Source organism: Diceros bicornis, chromosome 2 (genome assembly GCF_020826845.1).
Source record: "Diceros bicornis minor isolate mBicDic1 chromosome 2, mDicBic1.mat.cur, whole genome shotgun sequence".
NCBI classification, from domain to species: Eukaryota; Metazoa; Chordata; class Mammalia; order Perissodactyla; family Rhinocerotidae; genus Diceros; species Diceros bicornis.
In genome coordinates this window covers 5871019-5891186 of record NC_080741.1, presented here as the reverse complement: position 1 = coordinate 5891186, position 20168 = coordinate 5871019, and the positions used below count along the sequence as shown (strand labels likewise).

The 20168-nt window shown below is 36.2% G+C and overlaps 1 protein-coding gene across 3 annotated transcripts in view; it reads right to left on the bottom strand.

Annotated features, from left to right (window-relative positions):
- The window catches only part of HLTF (helicase like transcription factor), a 50157-nt gene extending 30468 nt beyond the window's left edge, over window positions 1-19689 (bottom strand). For all 3 annotated transcript variants that reach the window (XM_058551206.1, XM_058551216.1, XM_058551225.1), the window contains exons 1-9: window positions 19629-19689; window positions 18367-18574; window positions 10731-10897; window positions 9424-9557; window positions 8407-8504; window positions 7031-7105; window positions 6408-6599; window positions 3672-3767; window positions 712-787 (exon numbers count right to left, since the gene is read on the bottom strand). In XM_058551206.1, coding sequence (XP_058407189.1) covers window positions 712-787; window positions 3672-3767; window positions 6408-6599; window positions 7031-7105; window positions 8407-8504; window positions 9424-9557; window positions 10731-10897; window positions 18367-18574; window positions 19629-19651 — 1069 coding nt within the window. In that variant the 5' untranslated portion in view covers window positions 19652-19689. The remainder of the gene's footprint in view (window positions 1-711; window positions 788-3671; window positions 3768-6407; window positions 6600-7030; window positions 7106-8406; window positions 8505-9423; window positions 9558-10730; window positions 10898-18366; window positions 18575-19628) is intronic.
- Between the last annotated feature and the right edge of the window lie 479 nt (window positions 19690-20168).

The window sequence follows — 20168 nt, the reverse complement described above, 5'->3', positions numbered from 1 at the left end:
AGTTAGCAACTCTTTTACATATCACACAGCCTCCCTATCCACTCAGAATGATCTATACTACTTTGGATCCTTTGTCTAGATTCTTAACTCCTTTTACTCCCAGCAGATGACCTACTTCACTTGACAAAAATAAATCAGATGTCACCTTCTATAAACTCCCAATTTTCCTACAATTTTTATTCCTAATTCTTCACCTACTCTTGTTATCTTAAAGTATTTTCAGTCTTGCTCTGTTCTAACCAATCTTCAGAAATTAATTTTTGTGAACTGCTAAATCCAGCCATATAACTGGTAAATCCAGAGATCTCTTTTGATTTCTCCTCTGACTTCAGAATTTGGCTCTACCCTATCTTTCTATCCTTATCTGCTGTTATCCATGCACACTACATTATAAATAAATACCATAAACTACTCTGAGGTCCCAGAACAACATATGCTTTACATTTTGGGGTTTTTTTAACTGCCCTTCCATGGGATTTTTTCTCAACCAAAAATGCTCTTACTACTCAGCTTCTCTGACTGGTGTACTTCTACCACCCAATTCCATCGTCACCTCCTCAATGAAATTTTTCCTCACTACCAGTCCTCATGAGGTTCTTTAGAAAAAGAGATCTGAAATTTCTGTACAGTATAAAGACAGAGCTGGAATTACATCATTAAATTGGAAAAATCTAAATCAAATATAAGGTCATGTTCAAAATTAAAGTTTACCTTTGATTAGTCCATCTGCCTTTTCACTGGTATTGTTTCCTCCAAGTTTCATAGATTCATCATTAACATTACATTCCTAGATGAAAAGGTATATTTCTTACACAGTACTGCTGTCAGTTTTAAATAAACTTAAAAATGCATCGATTTTACATTGCTTTACTTTACATAATAAAGACTACTTAAACTGCTAACCCATTCTGGAGCAGTGGGGGGAGGTGCATTAAGTGAAGAGGAAAAATATACAAACTCTTAAAATTTTTTTCACAGGGACCTCAAAAAAGAAAACTAGTCAGTCTTTACCCCTTCAAAAGGAATACAAAAAGCAAACTTCCATTATAAATGGTATATTAGTTACTGTGAGAAATAGTCACAAAATGGGATCTACTTTAGAATTAAAAGAAATTCTCTGACTACAAACTTTCAAACCAAGAGTCCCTACTCAGTAAACAATAGATCTTTAATGAGGCTGCCATTGCCATCGTTTTTCTCAGGAATTCCCAGGTGGGCAGATGCAATAGTACAAGTCCCTGAGTGCCTCCTCTTACCTATCAGGGATTTTCCTGCCAACCCTGACTTCTTCTTTTTTCCTTCATGTGTACCACTTTGTCTCAAAATATATCAATGTATATATGAATACAAAAACTTCTATGAAAAGTAAATTTTATACTTCTATGTGAAAATATTTTTGACTGAGTCTAGTAGGGCAGAGTCCTTGCGATCTTATTTTTAATTTTTGACTTCATTCTGTAGGTAGGAATGACAAATTAAATCAGGTTTAATTAATTCTTCCAGTTTAAAAAGAAAGAGGGGTGATGACATCATAACCTCAGCGAATCAAAACATCAGAGTGGAGCTCGGAATTGGTGGGCAGGAGCAGAAAGTAAATTTTGCTGAGAATTAGGGCTAATAAAGGATATCTGATTTTAGTTTTTCTAAAAAAATAGAATTTTAGGGGCTGGCCCGGTGGCATAGTGGTTAAGCTTGCACACTCTGTTTTAGCGGCCTGGGGTTCGCAGGTTCGAAACCCGGGTGCAGACCTATGTGCTGCTCATCAAGCCATGCTGTGGTGGCATCCCATATACAAAATAGAGGAAGACGGGCACTGATGTTAGCTCAGAGCTAATCTTCCTCAGCAAAAAGAGAACTGGTAATGGATGCTGGCTCAGAGCCAGGGTTCCTCACCAAAAACCAAAAATAAAAATAGAATTTTAAACATCTTATAAAATCCCATTAAAGTTTTACTAAACATGTGGTTGAAAAGAAAATCCATCCTCTTTTAAAGGTATGAGTCTAAATAAAGGTATGAGTCTAAAAAAACAAAAAATCCAAAACGTAACATATATAGACACATGCAAACTAGAAGAATTATTTTAGATAATTAACTTTTTAAAGCATTAGCTCCAAGAAACTGATGTTAAAACTGCTTTTCATCAAACGTTCTACCCAGTGTTCTTCAATAATTAGTACAACCATTTATATTAAACAGCGTGCAAAAAATAATATAGAAGTTTATCCACAAATAAAGGATGTCCTTTGCCATTATTCCTTTTATATTAAACAATTTTACTCAGCAAACTTTTTCTTCATCGAGTTCAAAGATAAACTTTCTACAAAGTCCAACCTATCAAATCATAGAATGCTCCAATCTAATGGAATTTAAATCAGTGACATTTAACTCTGTAAACTTGGAATATCTAAATCTATTTGAAATAGTGGAACTTATGTTGTAATCAATTCTTAGTTGGAAATCACATTTTCGGCCTCAATTTCAACTAATGTAACAAACTAAATATCCTAAAACCTTCCCACTACACAACACCTTAAATGCATGGCTGATCTGGGGGGTGTGCAGGGGAAAAGCCTTACTGATAACAAACAATTTTTAAGTTGATAATTGACACTGAAGCTGTAAGTAGCCTTAGGTAGGAAGAACAGGATGTAAAGCACTGGACTATTCAAGGTAGCGACCTGAATCTCAGACAACAATAACAGAGTTAAACTCCCAATAAAAGTACAAAGGAGAAAATGCAACTAAGTGCAGAAATTAATAAAACAGAATTTCAATAAGCAGTGGCAGGAAACTGATGCGCAGCCTCTCTGAGAACTAAAATATTAGAAGAATAGCAGCATAGAAAAGTCCAAAAAAGAGATACTTGGCATACACTTTTTGCTTAGTTATCTCCTACTTTAAGTTCTTTGGACTTTCAGCTAAGAACGAAGAATAATTGTTTCATTCTAATAACATTTATTTTTCCCATAAAATTAATTCATTTTTAATTCTTAGAAATTGAATATAAATATATTATGTGTATATATTCTATATATGTAAATACATATAAATTAAGTATCAAGAAAAGTCACCCATATGCTCATCACTAGGACATAATGATCACTATTAACATTTTGGCAAATACAGTGTATGTGACAACACTTAGACTACATAAATATGTATTCACAAAATGAGGACTTAAGCTCCATACACAGATGGGTACTTGGCCTTTTGTTTTTTTTACTAAAACATATGGAAGTAAGTATTCTTCAAAAATAGAATTTTGTAGTTGTATAATATTAAATTTTATGGCTCTATCATAATTTAACTGTTACCTTACTGAGAGGTGTTTCTTTTCTGCCTTTAAAATAATGCAGGGGGAAAAAAATCTTGTACTTTTATCTTCGGAAAAAATGCATTTCTGATAATTCCTTTAGATAGTTTCTCTGAAATAGCATTATTTAGTCAAAGATATAAACACTTTTAAGGTTCTTGATATATTACCAAATTACCCTTATGAATGTGGTATCAACTTTCACTCTGATAGCAGCAGCACGAGAGAGGCCATTCATCACATCTCTGAAAACATTAGATACTATCAATTTTTTGGTAATTACCTTTCAATGACAAAATTAAAAGGTTTTACAATAAACGAGAGACTTCAGAGAAAACACACTTACTAATACTTTACCTTTTTCAGTTGATTTTTTTTCATTCTTTCAACAGGAAGGGGTCTGCCATCATGGAAGTTGGTAAGAATTACTGCAATAGCTGTCAGAGTTTTGCCCTTTAAAATGTTTTCAAAAGACAAAAGGTCAGATTATGAAACCCAGTTGACCAGAGAACACTCCAAAACCAATTTTAAAATCAAGTAAGCAAATATCAAATAGCATTCAAGGCCACAAAAATATACTCATTATTGTATTAAATAACATAAATATTAATGAAAAGTATTTCATTGATAGGAAATGCTTTCCCAACTGCAATATTAGGAATTATTAAATGACTTACTCTATAAAATACCATAACCATCACTGAAAAATCTAATTTTCTTGAACTACTGCTGTTCTAAAATTCTACATTTAACCCCAAACTAATAACTTTATCATGAAACTACAACTATTTGCTTGCCATGTAATTCAGAGCTAATTTTAAATGATTAGTAATTCCAGCATATGCATGAGATAATCATTTTACTAAATTTCATTTAAAGATTATTCCAAGACTTAAAAGCTATAACTTTCCAATAAAGAATAAAGGACATGATATTTCTTATACATTTTTATTAAATGGAAACAAGTAATTTTTCATTATTTTCCATAGCTTAATTTATAATTAGCAACACAAAAATAAATCTCTGACAATTTTAAAGCAGTTTTCAAAGTGGGGTCCCCAAGACCCTTTCAGGTGCGTGTGCCGTCACAACTATTTTCATACTACTACTAAGACCTCATTTGTGTTGACATCTGTAGTAATGCCACAAAAAGCAACGGTAGGTAAAACTGCTGATGTCTTAGTATGAAACAAAGCAGTTGGTACTACATTATATTAGTGGTCACTGTATTCTTAACTGCCACAAACTCACAGCAAAAAACAAAATGCCCGTTTCACTTTAAGAATCTTCTGATGAAGCAGTACACATTAATTTTATTAAATCTTTCCTCGTAAGTACACACCGTTTTAATATTATATCTTTTAACAAGATGGAAAATACACAGAAAATACTTCTGTTACATACCACAATACGAGGGTTATCTAGAGAAAAATCACTTGTGAGCCTGAGCTGCAAGCTCAACTAGCTACCATGCATCACCATGCATCATCTCTTTCTCATGCATCACCACTTTTACTTGACAGAATGACCAACAACTAGTTATTCATGACTGAGTGGCAGACATTTTCTTGAAAAATTAACAAAGTGAGGCTATCATCTTCAAGGGAAACAAATGACAGCATTTGCTGTTAATGGTAAAATTTGAGCTTTCAAGCAAAAATTAGAATAGTGGAAAACTTGTACCTGACACTATGAGCATACCAAATGTAAATGCCTTTCTAATAAGATCAGCAATAATATCAATGAATATAAATTTTTGATATTGATAATGAAATGCGTCAACATTTGGTAGACCTGTGTAACTCCATAAACCAATCTTTTCCAAATGAACAATGCCTGACATTATAAAACCATGCATGGGTAAAATATTCATTCAATGTGCAAGCAACACCAATGGATTTTAATGGAACAGCATATAAAAAGTTTACTGATATGATTTTTAAGTTCCACATTGGAACTACTAACCCTTAATAAACTAATATTTGCTTAATTTTGTTATAACAAAGAATATCTATAATTATCTAAAGAGCCTATTAAAATACTCCTCTCCCTTTTCCAACTACATAATCTGTCTGAGGACTAATTTTCTTTATGTACTTCAACAAAAACACCATATCACAACAGACTGAATGAAAAAGTAGCTATGAGAATTTAGTTGTCACTTATTAAGCCAAACATTTAAGAGATTTGCAGAAATGTAAAATAATGCAGGTCTTCTTGTCAAAATTGCTTTTGTTTTAGAATAGTTACTTTTCACTTAAAAATATGCTATTTGTGTTAACAAATGAGTTTATTGTTACTTTAAAATTTTTGTTTTAACGTCTAATACTATAAATAATAGATATATTAATAGATATCACCCACAAAAACAAAAGCTCTTTGGGATCCTCAATAATTTTTAGGAGTGTAAAGGGTTACTAAGAGCAAAAAGTATAAAAACTGCTGGTATAAGGAGTCATAAATATATATATTTTATACTTTGCATATCACAATATTTGTGACAGAATACAAAAATTTTCACATAATGTTGTCCTTCCTTTTTTTTTTTGGGTGGGGGGGGAGGCAGATTAGCCCTGAGCCAACATTCGTTGCCAATCCTCCTCTTTTTGCTTAGGAAACCTGGCCCCAGGCTCACATCCATGCCCATCTTCCTCTACTTTATAGGGAATGCCGCCACAGCACGGCTTGACAAGCAGTGCATTGGCCCACGCCCGGGATCTGAACCTGCGAACCCCGGGCCGCCAAAGCAGAGCACGCAAACTTAACTGCTACGCCACCGGGCTGGCCCGTCTTTCCTTTTTTTTAAGAAAACCCATGAAAAATAAGCTACCTTGAATTTCAAAAGAAAATTAAGAAATACATGTTTCTATCATTACCACTAATTATTTTAATTATATCTTAACCACAAACCAAAAATAAACTTGGCATTATTTTAAGTGAAAACCATAGGAAAAACTGTGATCTACATTGAAAGTGAAATCTAGTCCCAAACTGGCACCAACATATTCCCATCTCTAACTACTTCCAAATTACTTTCTACAAAATCATAATTACAAAATAAAATTCTATTAACTCAAGAAAAAAAATAATTACCAAACCCATATCATCAGCTAAAATTCCTCCATGGACATTTTCTGGTCGGTCCTTCTCAGAAAAATTTGTTATTGTATTATAGTATAAGTCACTTCGCTGTTCCCAGAACGGTGGAAGTTCTTTACTATTTTCCCGTGAAACCATCCAAGCTAGAGCTTGTTTCTGATGTGGGAGCAATGGTGTTTCAATAGCCTATAAATAAAAAGGAATGTCATAAATAGAAATCCAACAAGTCTTTTCTTTTTCCCCATGCAGAATCTGGAAAAAAGTTGATTTTGTGATTAAAAAATGTATAGATTAGGGGCTGGCCATGTGGCCTGGTGGTTCAAGTTCCTCACGCTCCACGTCGGCGGCCCAAGTTTGCAGGTTCGGATCTCAGGCGTGGACCTACACCACCTGTCAGCCGTGCTGTGGCGGCAACTCACATACAAAATAGAGGAAGATTGGCACAGATGTTAGCTTAGGGCTAATCTTCCTCAAGCAAAAAAAAAAAAAAAAAAAGAGGAAGATTGACAGCAGATGTTAGCTCAGGGCAAATCTTCCTCAGAAAAAAAAAATTTACAGATTAAACAGCATACTTTAAAATTCTAAATAGTTTCAAATAGAAAATATTGGCTCAGTACCTCAGCTGGTTCCATTTCATGAGTTTTATCATCTTCTTTTAAATCTTCAAACAATTTGTCAAATTCTGTTTTAAGCTACAACAAATAGCAACAAGAAACATGAAACAAACCAATTAAAACAATAATTACACTTAATTCAGAGATTTCAAATCATTTAGTTAACTTTTTAAAGAGTCAAATACCAAAAGGTACATAAACTAATCCTTTCAGATCCTACACTGCTCAATGAAAGCAGAAAGAATAGGTGCTTTAGGTGTAAGAGGTAACTGCGTTACAGTCAAAAGAACACAGAATACAGAGTTTTCTAAGTCCTGGGTTTCAGTCACAGCCCTGTCACAAATAAACCTACATATAACTTTGGGCAAGACACTTAACCTTTATGGCCCTGTATTTTATTCCTGTAAAATGAAAGGGATGAACTAGATGTAGCATGTCTCTAACGTTCCTCCTGTCATTGAAATTCTGTGATTCTATTAGTTGTATTCAAACCATTTTGGCAGATCCTACCAAGTACATAAGACTTACTTTCAAGTCAGTGACATTTAATTTATTATTACGGCAATAAAGAACTTGCTATGTGCTACAAAATATTAGATTGACCTCGATCTTATGCTAATATAGTTGGTTCTTTAAATTGATCCAGTCCAATTTTATAGCAATATATGTGTGCTATAATTACTTTTGTAAATTAGCATGAGTACACAGCACTAGCCCAGAAGAAATCATGCCAAGTCTAAAAAGTTAGGAGAGGCAAGCTGGGATTTACCCACCATACACAGGCTCCAGTCCTAACAATGAGCAGGGAAAATATAGTAACTATAATTAGAATATAAAAAAAAGCTAATACTGATGAGTAGAAAAAAAAAGTTTTTTGATGTGATTTGTAAACTGATCTGCATCAATTTATTTTATATCCATTTTTTTCAAACTAACTCAGCATAACAGCATCTTGGATTACAAATTAGACAAAGTAAGAGCTAGACTAATACCAAAGATTTGGAATTAATTTTTTTAGCCCTGCATTTGCAACCTTACTGAACAAAGTAGTAAGTTTCAAGCTTCAATTTCTTTTAAATTAATATCCAGACACTAAAAAACTTTCAAATAATACAAAAACATTAAAACATCCCACGTGTATACAGCAATGTGTGTGTTGTAATGTATGTATAAATCTGTGTGCATGGATATATTCCTTATCACTGCTTTCTTCTTACATAAATGTTTGCAATATATATTCTATTCATTCTACGTTTCATAACTTCACAATATCTCTGAAGATCACTAATACCAGCACATACATATTTATCTTATTCTCTTAAACACCAATCTTCAACATTTAAAATTCACTTTTAGATTACAATAAAAGAGAAGCACACCTGTTCTGTTGTCATCTGTACTGCAGCATGAACTGGCATATTATAGCTTGGTCCAGCTCTTCCAGAGCCCCAACCACTTTCCAAACTGAATCCTAAAGCTATAGTTTACAAAAATGAAAATAATAAAATCACCAAATGAAATAAATTATCTTTTAGTTAATTAGCTTTTAAAACTTCTATAATAAGCTGTACTAAAAATTCCCTTCATATACTTAAAAATTTTTTTAAAGCCAAATCCTAAGTCATTCAAAAAACACACTTTATGTTAAAATAATTCCACATTATTTCAACAAACTCTTGCCAAACAAATAATACTTTTTCATTCCCTACTGGGAGATTCTTTTGTCTATAATTTATCAAAGAGAATGTTTAAAATCAGGGATTTCCAGATATCATCATTAGGGGAAATTAGCAGAGCGAATACAGGACCTCCTTGAACATTTTGTGTGTGTGTGTGTTTGTGTGTCTGTGTGTGTGTGTGTGTGCATGCATACAATCTCCTATGAATCTAGTTATTTCAAAATAAAATGAAAAAAAATTCAGGATTTCCTTAAAAAGACTCCTAAACAAAGTTATAACTTGGAGACTTCAGCAAAATTTTGTTTAGCCAACCAAACTCAAAGTATCACTTAAGAGAATAAATGTGGGCCGGCCCCGTGGCTTAGCAGTTAAGTGCATGCGCTCCGCTACTGGCGGCCCGGGTTCGGATCCCGGGCGCACACCGACGCACCGCTTCTCCAGCCATGCTGAGGCCGCGTCCCACATACAGCAACTAGAAGGATGTGCAACTATGACATACAACTATCTACTGGGGCTTTGGGGGGAAAAAAAAAGGAGGAGGATTGGCAATAGATGTTAGCTCAGAGCTGGTATTCCTCAGCAAAAAGAGGAGGATTAGCATGGATGTTAGCTCAGGGCTGATCTTCCTAACAAAAAAAAAAAAGAGAGAGAATAAATGTTTTACTATTCATGCATATAACAATATCAAAATAATAGTAGGTTAAACCCTAAACTTACTTTTTGGTGCAGGACCCAATTTAAATCCATGTTTCTTCAACTGATCTAAAACCGCTTTTCTATTTTCTTCTTTACCCCAAAAAGTCATATGCAGAGGCATAGTAAAAGCATTGTTTGCACCAAAAGGAACTACCCTATTATATTTAAGAAGAAAAAAAGGGAAATTAGAAGTGTTATTTTTTTACTCCGATTAAGAATCTGACTGTTAACTGTTCTAAGTGTCACATTCAAATTTTGCATGGAAGTAAAATAGGAAGGAAGTAGTTGGGCAGACTCGAAAGACAGAGAATAGAATCAACAACAATCAGAAGAAAACAGTGGTTTTTAGGAATAGAATGCCAAAAGAAACCGAGAAGATGGGATAAAGCAGTGTTTAAATATAAGGATAGCATATAACCAAGATTGTACGATACGTAAAACAGTATGTTTAATAGATAGGTAGAGCTTTCACCAACAGAACCACTAAGGGTAGCAACCCATTCTGGGAGAATGGGAAATGATTTCCAAGAACTATTTCTGATTCAGGATTCACTAAAAGTTTATTCTCAATATCTGAAAAACTTGATGATCTGAGAAAGGAGAAAGCAAGTAAACAAAGTGAGAAAACACTACTGAGCATTTATCTTCCAAACTCACCTTTTCATATCCTAAACATTCCATACTTAAATTGAGATCACAAACACAAATGCCTAAAAGAGAAAAGGTCACTGAGGAGACTGGGAGTTTTAAGGGAAGAGGCGATAGAACTAGGAGAGTATGCCCTGACTAAAACTGCTTCACTCAACTGATGTCATGTGGAAATGAGGGCCCAGCAGTACCAGACCTTCCACTTGTCAAGAGAAATCTTCTAAATAATTTTTATACTTAGAGAAAAAATTAACATGTATAAGATGTAGAATATCCAGATATTTGAATACTGGAAATAAATGAAAGAATTTTAAAAGTGTGTAGGCAAAATGAAATTCACCTATATCTGATCACAGGCTACCAGTTAACAACCTCCGATTTAAACAAACACTTCCAAACTCCCACATCTACGCACTAAAAGGCTTTGAGGGGTAGTATGGACTTCCTAATATTTGAACCAAAATCTATTTTTCTCCATGGTAATAATTTAATAGGAAAGTGAGGATAGTTATTTGATGGCTAGGGTAGTGGAGACAGAAGAAAGGAGAATTAAAACATCTACTGAACACATATTAAACATACAATGATAAAAGCTGTCAGGGCAACTATATAGACTTTTAGCAAATTCAAAGATCACTACAACTCACAATTATTAAAACTAAACTCTGAAAGTACATTACCCTTCAACTTGTGCCAATTTGTTGTCCATGATATAGGCCAAAGCAGCTGCTAGATCTTTCTTTACATGGCCAACCTGATTGCCATTCACATTGTTTACTTTAATTGCATTTTTATCATAGGGGTTATTGGGCTCTCGTTGTAATGCGACCATTTCATTATTATTAACCTAATAAAAATAATGAAAAGATAATATTATAAATAATAAACATACAATAATAGTTTTCTTTGTCATACTTTATCTGGGATTTCCATTCATTTTTTAATGCTTACTAAATAGCACTGCATATAAGAAATGTATATTTTCTTGGACTCGTATTTCTATAGAAATATTAAAGAATATATTTTATAATGATTCTTTTATACTATTTTTCTGATTTACATTCATTGTGAAGTTAACAAATCCTTGATATCTAAAAGATACAAACCAAACTAAATAACATTCACACTATCTAAAATTTTCAACATCATAAATTCTGAAAACAGGTAATCTTTATTGAGTGCTTACTATGTGCCAACATTGTTCTAAGTACATTACACAGATTGACTTTTTAAATTCTCACAATCCTACTGGTAGGTACTATCATTATCTCAATTTTACTGATGAAGACACTAAAGCCCAGAGAAGTTAAGTAACTTGCTCAAGGTCATAAAGCTATTAAGTAGCAGAGCTAGGATTTGAATCCAGATAGGCTGCTTCCTAAGCCTGAATTCTCCAGACTCTACAAGGGGAAAAAGGCATTAATTATAAGTCAGAATGGAACTGGAATAAGAAAATACATCCAGCATTCAACTCATGCCATTCTCTGATTCCACCTGATTAAAAATTGCCTGAGGGTGACATCATTAAAAATGGAAGAGTCAGGACTTCCAGAAAGTCTGTCCTCCATAAAAGCAATGAAAAAACTGGCAGAAATTGTCATAATCAACTTTTTCAGAACTCTGGAAACTAACCAAAGGATTGCAGAGACCCGGGGAGCGTTAATTCAAGAAAAACGACTGATTATCAGTGTCCTAATTCTATCTCCAGCTCTCAGCTACATGATAGCCTTTAAAAATAACCTGGTGGAACAGTAGCTGATAAATAATAATGTACATCTGAAATTATACAATGTTATAAACCATTAGGACCTCAATAAAATAATTGGGGAAAAAAATAAAATATAATAACCTGCTGAGATTCTTGGTGCAGCCTAGCAGTTACCAGAGGGAGCACAATGGAGCAGAATCGTTCAAAGATTCATTTCCAAAGAACTGTCATTATTTGACCTATATAATGGTCCCTAGAAGACCCCCACTTGTAAAGCTCTGGCTGAACTTGAGGCTCTGAACAAGGAGGAAGTGAAGGCTAAGGCAGAGTTGTCAAGTGCCTGGCTAAGTGTTGAAGGAGTGCCCCAAATGCACACCGATCGCCTCAGTAAAGTCTGGGAGATTTACTGGTTCCAGTACAATCACTAGCTGACTATCAAGCTAACAAGTACTGACATCAGCGGCCACACACAACAAAGAATAGATTTTACAGAGTTAATTCAGAAAAAAATCATTTAACAAGAATTACCAAAATCAGCAACAACAAACAACTCAGGGGAGGAGGAAGAATCTGATTTCTAGAGCTGCCACATTATTTAAAACGTCCACTTTTCAACAAAAACAAGAAACAAGAAAGTATGGTTCACTCATAGGAAAAAAGCTATAACATCAACTGTCCCTAAGGAAGCACAGATGTTTGACTTACTAGAAAAAGAATTTTAATTTAAATTTTAAATATGTTCAAAGACCTAAAGCAAATCATGTCTAAAGAACTAAAGGAAAGATGAGAATTACGTCTCACCAAATAAAAATTCTGAAGTCAAAAAGTACAATAACTAAAGTGAAAAATCACTAGAGAGGCTCAACAGCAGACATGAGCAGGCAGTAGGAAAAAATCAGTGAAGATGAAGACAGGTCAATTAAGTTCTAGAATCTGAGGAACAGTTATAGAGTCAGGAACAGAAAGAAAAAAGAATGAAGAAACATGAACAGGCCTCAGAGACCTCAGGACAAGTAAAAGCATACCAACATACACATAATGAGAGTCTCATAAAGGGAGGACAAAGAGGGGTAAAAAGAATATTTGAAGAATAGCTAAAAATGTCCCATATTTGATGAAAAACATTAATCTACATATTTAAGAAGCTCAACAAACTCCAAGTAAAATAAACTCAAAAAGATCCAAATCCAAACACACCATAATCAAACTGTGGAAAGAATCTTGAAACCAACGAGAGGCAACTCATTACATACAGGGGATCCTTAATTAGATTAACATCTGATTTCTCATCGGAAACTACGGAGGACAGAAGACAGTGGGATTAGTTTTCAAAGTGCTAAAAGAAAAAAACTAAACTAAGAATTCTATATCTGGCAAACCATCCTTCAAAAATGAAGGAGAAATTAAGGCATTCCCAGAATAACAAAAACTGAGAAAGTCCATCACTAGCAGACCTGCCCTATAAGAAATATTAACGGGGGACCTTCAGGCTGAAATCAAAGGATGCTACACAGTAACTTGAAGCTACATGAAGAAACAAAGAGTACAGGTAAAGGCAATTACATAGGTAAATATAAAAGACAGTATAAATTCTAGGGCATTGTAATTTTTTTCTGCTATCTGATTTAAAAGGACATAAAACAATCATTATAAATCTGTGTTGACGAACATACAATGTATATAAAGACGTAATTTGTATGATAACAGCACAAAGGAGTGGGGAGGAGGGGAATGGAACTATCTATAAGCAAACTTTTTGAACACTATTGAAATTAAGTTGGCACTAATCCAAACTAGATTCTTATGAATTTAAGAGGTTAACTGTAATCCTCCAGGGCAACTACTAAGAAAACAACTCAAAATATATAGTAAAAGAAACAACCAGAGAATTAAAATAGTACACTAGAAAATATCTATTTAACACAAAATAAAGCAGTAATGAAGGCCAGACCCAAGGGTCACATATTGTATGATTCCATTTATTATGAAATGTCTAGAGTAGGCATATCTATAGAAACAGAAAATAAATGAGTGGATGCCAGGGGCTGAGAGAAGGGAGTAATGAAGAATGATTATTAATGGGTACAAGGTTCTTTTAGGAGTGATGAAAATGTTCTGGAACTAGACAATGGGGATGGTTGCACAACTTTGTGAATATTTAAAAACCACTCAATTATACACTTTAAAATGATGCAATTTATGGTATGTGAATTATCTCAATTTTTTTAATTGCCTGATAAAGACACAAGAAAGCTGCTTTAAACCTCTCCCAGGATCTGTCTACTGACTACGGGCCTCACCAACCAGATGAGACAGATATTTCCCTCTAGCCCTTTAGAGAAATTCTGTGAGGCATAGCTGTGTTCCCTCCCCACCCACCTCCCCTCTGCCACAGCCTAAAGCATGATCTTCTTTAAATCAGATTATGTAAATCCCAGAAACTATAAAACCCCCCCAAAAATAGGGCAAAAACTAACATTTTTTTGAACATTTTATCTCAATTAGAAAATTGTCATTAAAATAAATTATCATTTATTAAAATTAGATCATTATCATTTACTATAGATGACAGCTAATTACTAGTAGAATTTAAAATAGAATATATAGGGGCAGCCCCGTGGCTTAGCGGTTAAGTGCTCGCGCTCCACTGCTGGCGGCCCGGGGTTCGGATCCCGGGCGCACACCGAAGCACCGCTTCTCCGGCCATGCTGAGGCCGCGTCCCACATACAGCAACTAGAAGGATGTGCAGCTATGACATACAACTATCTACTGGGGCTTTGGGGGAAAAAAAAAAATAAAAATAAAATCTTTTAAATAAATAAATAAATAAATAAAAATAAAATAAAATAAAATAGAATAGAATATATACAGGCCAAAATGTTGGAGACTATAAAAACAAAGAAAACATGGTCCAAGCAGCAAGACAAAAAGGGCATTAAAAAACACAAAGGTTAAGACAACAATAAAAAGACAGAATTAGAACTAATTATAACAGTATGTTTAGAATAGAAAAAAATAATCTACTTTATTATAAAATAAAGACTTTGATGGGTCAAGAAATAAAAATTTTAACCATAAGCTTAGAGAACATATTAAAAAAAAAAAAAGTTAAAAATTAACAATGCCAATATTATAGAACCAAACTTAAGAGACATAGCCAATGCAGCACTTTGAAGAATGTTTACACAATTAAAAGCTTTTATTATTAAGATTAAAATTAAGTGTTCAAACCAAGAATCCAAAAATAAAATGAATCTAAGGAAAATAGGATAACAGATTATAAAAATCAATGAACAAAGAAAAATAATAATCATAAAAAATCCAAGACAGTGGCCAGCCCCGGTGGCCTAGTGGTTAAGTTCAGTACACTCTGCTTTGGGGGACCAGGTTCAGTTCCCGGGTACAGACCTATGCCACTCATCTCAGTGGCCATGCTGTGGTGGCGGGTCACATACAAAATAGAAGAAGACTGGCAACAGATGTTAGCTCAGGGCCAATCTTCCTCAGCAAAAAAATAAAAAATCCAGGACAAGTTACTTGAAAAGATGAAACAGATAAATCTCTATCCAGGTTAAATATAAAAGAATAGACACAAATATATAATACAAAGAATGAAAACTGGAATATAACCATAAACACAGTTAAAGTATTTTTTTAAGTATAAATGATTACTATGCACAACTTCGTGGCAATAAATTTGAAAATCTAAATGAATTGGATACTTTTCTTTAAAAATATAAATTGCCAAAAGTGACTCAAGAATTATCTGTATTATGCTGAGTTTGAATGAAACCAGATTTAAAAAGTAACCATATGAGTCAATGTATACGAAGCTCTAGAACAGGCTAAACTAATCTATAGTGACAGAAATCAGATTGGTGGTTGTTAGGACAAGGGCAGGATGGAACGAATGCAACAGGATACAAGAGAACTTTCAGGGATGATGGAAATGATCTATAACTTGATTGGAGTGGTGATTATCAGGTATATATCTTTGTCAAAACTCTTAAAATCATATACTTAAAATGTGAGCACTTTACCATATGTAAACCACATCTCAACAAAGCTAAAAAAAGTTGAAATAAGTAGTAGTATGACAAACACCTCAATTTTTATAACAATATTTTTTCATAAGTGATCAACTCCAAAATGTACATCAATAAGAAAATTAAAAATATGATATAGATTTGTACTGACATGAAAACATACTCCTAATATTTTAGTGAGAGAAAAAAAGGCGATCACTATAATAGGCATAATATGATCTCATTTTTATTAATACATAATATGATTTCAATTTACATGCATCTATTCACAGAGTAAAGTGTGGAAGGCATAACAAAGTGAATAAGTTATGGTCCTGGATGGCACTTTAGGGAGATTTAATGCTTCTTCTTAGCCATTTTAACATAAAGAACAGGTATTACTTAGAAAATAAATAATAGACATTTTGAAAAATTAAAAAATTAAGTGAGATTACCTTTAATCAGCCCACCAAATTTTTATTTAGCTTACCAGTGTCATAGATATTAGTTTAAGATCAACAAATAGTGACTGTTCTAAGCTCAATAACAACCATAATCTAATATTTCACAATAGCTTAAAATAATTTAGAAAACAATGTAAGTTTTGAAAAAACTGCACAAATCAGAAATACAAAAGCTCAGAGATGGACACAGGAGCTAGAGAACAGATGGATATGAAATAAGAACCAATAGATTTCAGGAAAAAATTAGAAAAGAAAAACAATTTCAGAATTAAAAACTAAAGTAGGAAGAACAAAAAAGTGAACAGACCTTGTGAAAAACATGGTAAGGGAAACAAATGATGAAAAATACAGAAGTGAAAAAAATATGATAAAAAGGATTTCAGAGGAAGTAACAGACATATACATACAGCATACGTATGTGCAGAGAAGATCTAATATAGAGACAGTAGAATGGAGTCCCTGAAGAAGAAAAACAAGCTTTGGACCAAAGCAAACATTTAAAACTATAATTAAAGAAAACTTTCTGAAATAGAAGAAAATAAAGTTACAGAACAGTCAATACTAAGATGTACACTAATGAAACTATTGGACTTTCAAGATAAGGAAAAATATCCTTTACTCATCTAGGCAAAAAAATTCCAATTCACTTATATGGGAGAGAAATCATATTGGCATCAGAATTCTTACCAGCAGCATCAAGATATCATGTAGAGAAAATATGGTCAAGGATTTTATATTCAGCCAAATCTCCCTTCAAGTATAAACATCACAATTAGAAACATACAAAAGCTCAGGAAATATTGTTCCTTCCTAAGGAATCTCCTAGACAACACATTTCAGACAATCACAAAATGATTTGAGAAGCTCCAATACAAAGAAAATAGAGGAGAACGAAAGACTAAACAAATTCAGATCGTGAAATTCTTTCCCAAGGAATCTCCTGCTTCAGACAACCAAAACATGATTTGAGAAAGCTTCAACATGAGAATAATATGGGGGAATGGAAGAACTGACAAATCCAGAACTTCCCATCAAACAACAGATGTAGTTTCTGCAACAAATCAATGACATGAAACAAGCAGGGGAGCGGGTGACTTGTGGGATGTAACAACTAAAGGTAATACATGAACTCTCTTTTGATCCTGATTCGAAAAAAAATGAACTATAAAAAGATATTTTTAAACAATCAAGAAAACTGATTATGGATTAGCTATTAGATGTAACAAGGAATTATTACTAATTTTTAGTATGAAAATTACACGTAAAAATGTTTGAAATTTTTTAGAGATACAAACTGAATTACATGGGTATAGAGTGATACGGTCAGGATTTTTAGAACAAAAGAAAAAGTGATGAAGCAAACGCACAAAAACTTAACTGCTGAATCTGGATCATAGGTATATGGGAGTTTACTGTATTATTCTACTCATGTATGTTTGAAATTTTTCATAATAAATTAAAAAAATAAAACTAGAGGTATATGATCCAGATACACAGAGGCATACTAGACAACTATACAAAGACAACTATTGATCAGGTCTCTCAGTCTCTAGGTCTCTCTCATGCACACACACACACCGCAGAGAATATACATAGAGAAAGATAGGAAGAAAAACTGCAAGACAGGTAGTCTTACTACAGAAAGAAAAAAGGACCTAAAAATAGACAATTCTCTTATCTAATAGGAGTTGACCTCCTAAATTAAAAATACTAAAGTGTAGAAATGTGCTGAGGGGTAGAAGAGGAGAAAGCAACAGACTGACTTGGAAGTTATTTTGCAAATGTACCAGTCTCTGTGCTTTCTGGGCAAATTATTTAACCCGCCTGAGCTTTAGTTCTTCAGGTACAGGAGGGGGATAGAAGACGTCCTAATCTACCTCAGAGTCACTGCAGTGATCTAATGAGACCATACAGGAAAAAGTGCTTTGCATATTGTAAGCATGATGTAAACATAAAAGAATATCAATCATTAGGTGTCTGTTTCCTCTTGCCCAGATGTATCTCAATTACTTAAAGTAAAATAAATATTAACTGCACATGTCATCTTCTAATTCTTATTTTCTAGGCTAATATCATAAACACATCACATTTTAACTTAACATCTAATGTCATACTCACTACTCCTGTGTAATAGCGTAGTCCAACTACATGACCTCGCAGAGTTCCAAATAAAACTGAATCGAGCTCTTCATCACTAGTCAGGAAGTCATCTGGAGGAATAATATCTTGGAATTCAAAACGGGGAAAGAAAGTTGGATATGACAGGCGTGGAAAATTTCCGGGGACTCCATATTGGACAGTCTGCAAGTACTTCCAAACAGGATCTCTGTCAAAAAAAAAAAAAAAAAGGACACACTAAAATAACACAATATTTAACCAAATTTTTCTCAAAGACCATACCATATTTATCGGCCAATTATCTTACCACACTTTATGTCAACAAATTACACCTTACGTGGGAACCGCTGCATCGAGACTTACAGCGAGTTATCCCGGTGAAAGCGGGAACTGGAGCGAGCGGAGGGTTTCCAGTAGCCCCACCCGTTCAGCGACGCCTCTCCACCCACGGGGATTCAAAACGAGAACCCCAGCAAGGGTTCCCAAGTCTCTCTCCTAGCGACGATCGTCTACCGAAGCTGAGACGTACGCGACGTCTGCAACTTCAGTTACACGCCAAAACGTCATGAGGGGCTGCGCGAGAAGAGACTTGCAAATGCAGGACCACTTTCACACCTGCAGCCGAGCCCGTCCCTGCTGACGACACAGCCAGCACCCACGGCGGCGATTCCCTCCGAGCAGCACGGTCGTTCCACTCACGCATCCCACCACCGCACCGAGCGAAGTCGGCCCCAAGCCCCCCACCCGCGCCCGTTTAAGGGGAACCGCAATCCCGCTGCGGACAACGGTCTCAGGAACGGGCAGGCGAGCCAACCTGGACCCCGAAGAGTCCGGGGTCGCTTCCGCCGCCTCGGAACCGAGAGAAGCTGTTCCGCCCCGTCGCGCGCCCCTCTCCGACTCCTCCGCAAACACCCCCCCGCACGTCCGAGCGCGCGCACGACCGGCCGCCAGCGGGGAAGGGGCCCGCCCCCGGCCCTCTACCGGGCCAGCGCCCAGCGCACGGGCATCCGCCGGCCGCTCGTCGCATAAGGCGCAGGTGGAGACGCGGCTGAGGGGCCCAGGCCCCGCCCCTGACTGACCTCCCCACGGCCCCGCACCGGCCGCCGAGGAGCCTCCCCTCGCCAGCCCACACTCGGCTGCTCTCGCTCCCGCGGCTGCGAGCCCCAGCAGCACCGGGCCGCGGAGCGAACGCGGGGAAGGTCAGGTTCATGTGGGGACGCCGCCGGGCCGTTACCCTCGGCGCCCCACCCCGCCCCCTTCACCTCTTGAACATCCAGGAGGACATGGCGCTGCGTGGGTGACGAGGGCAACGCCGGGGCGCCCGCGATCGTTCTCGAGCCGCCTCGACACGCCTCCTTCCGGGCCTAGCGGGCGAGAAGCCGAGGACCGGTTTGGGGCGCCGGAGGATGGACGAGCTAGCGGGAGGCGAGACGCCGCGAGCCCAGTCAGACGTCGACGCCGTCTCCTTCCAGCAACAATCTGGGAGCCCAGCGGCGCTTTGTGACTGGCACGGGGGACGTCCAATCGCGAGAAGGGAACCTACGGAGACGAACCAATCAGAGCACGGAACGGAGGGCAACTACGCCCCGCGCACAGATTCAAAGACCGTGGGGGGTCCCGGCTGCACCGGCGGTTCCATCCGGGTTCTTCCCCGCCCCCAAGATGGGCGCGCGGGAAAGGCGCGGGAGTGCGGGAGTGCGACCGCTGCGCCCGCGGGTCTGCGTGTTCTGTGCGAGTCCCTGCCTCAAACAGAGGGAGACGACTCTCCTGTCGGCTGCTTCCGCCGAGCCCCAAGCCTCAGC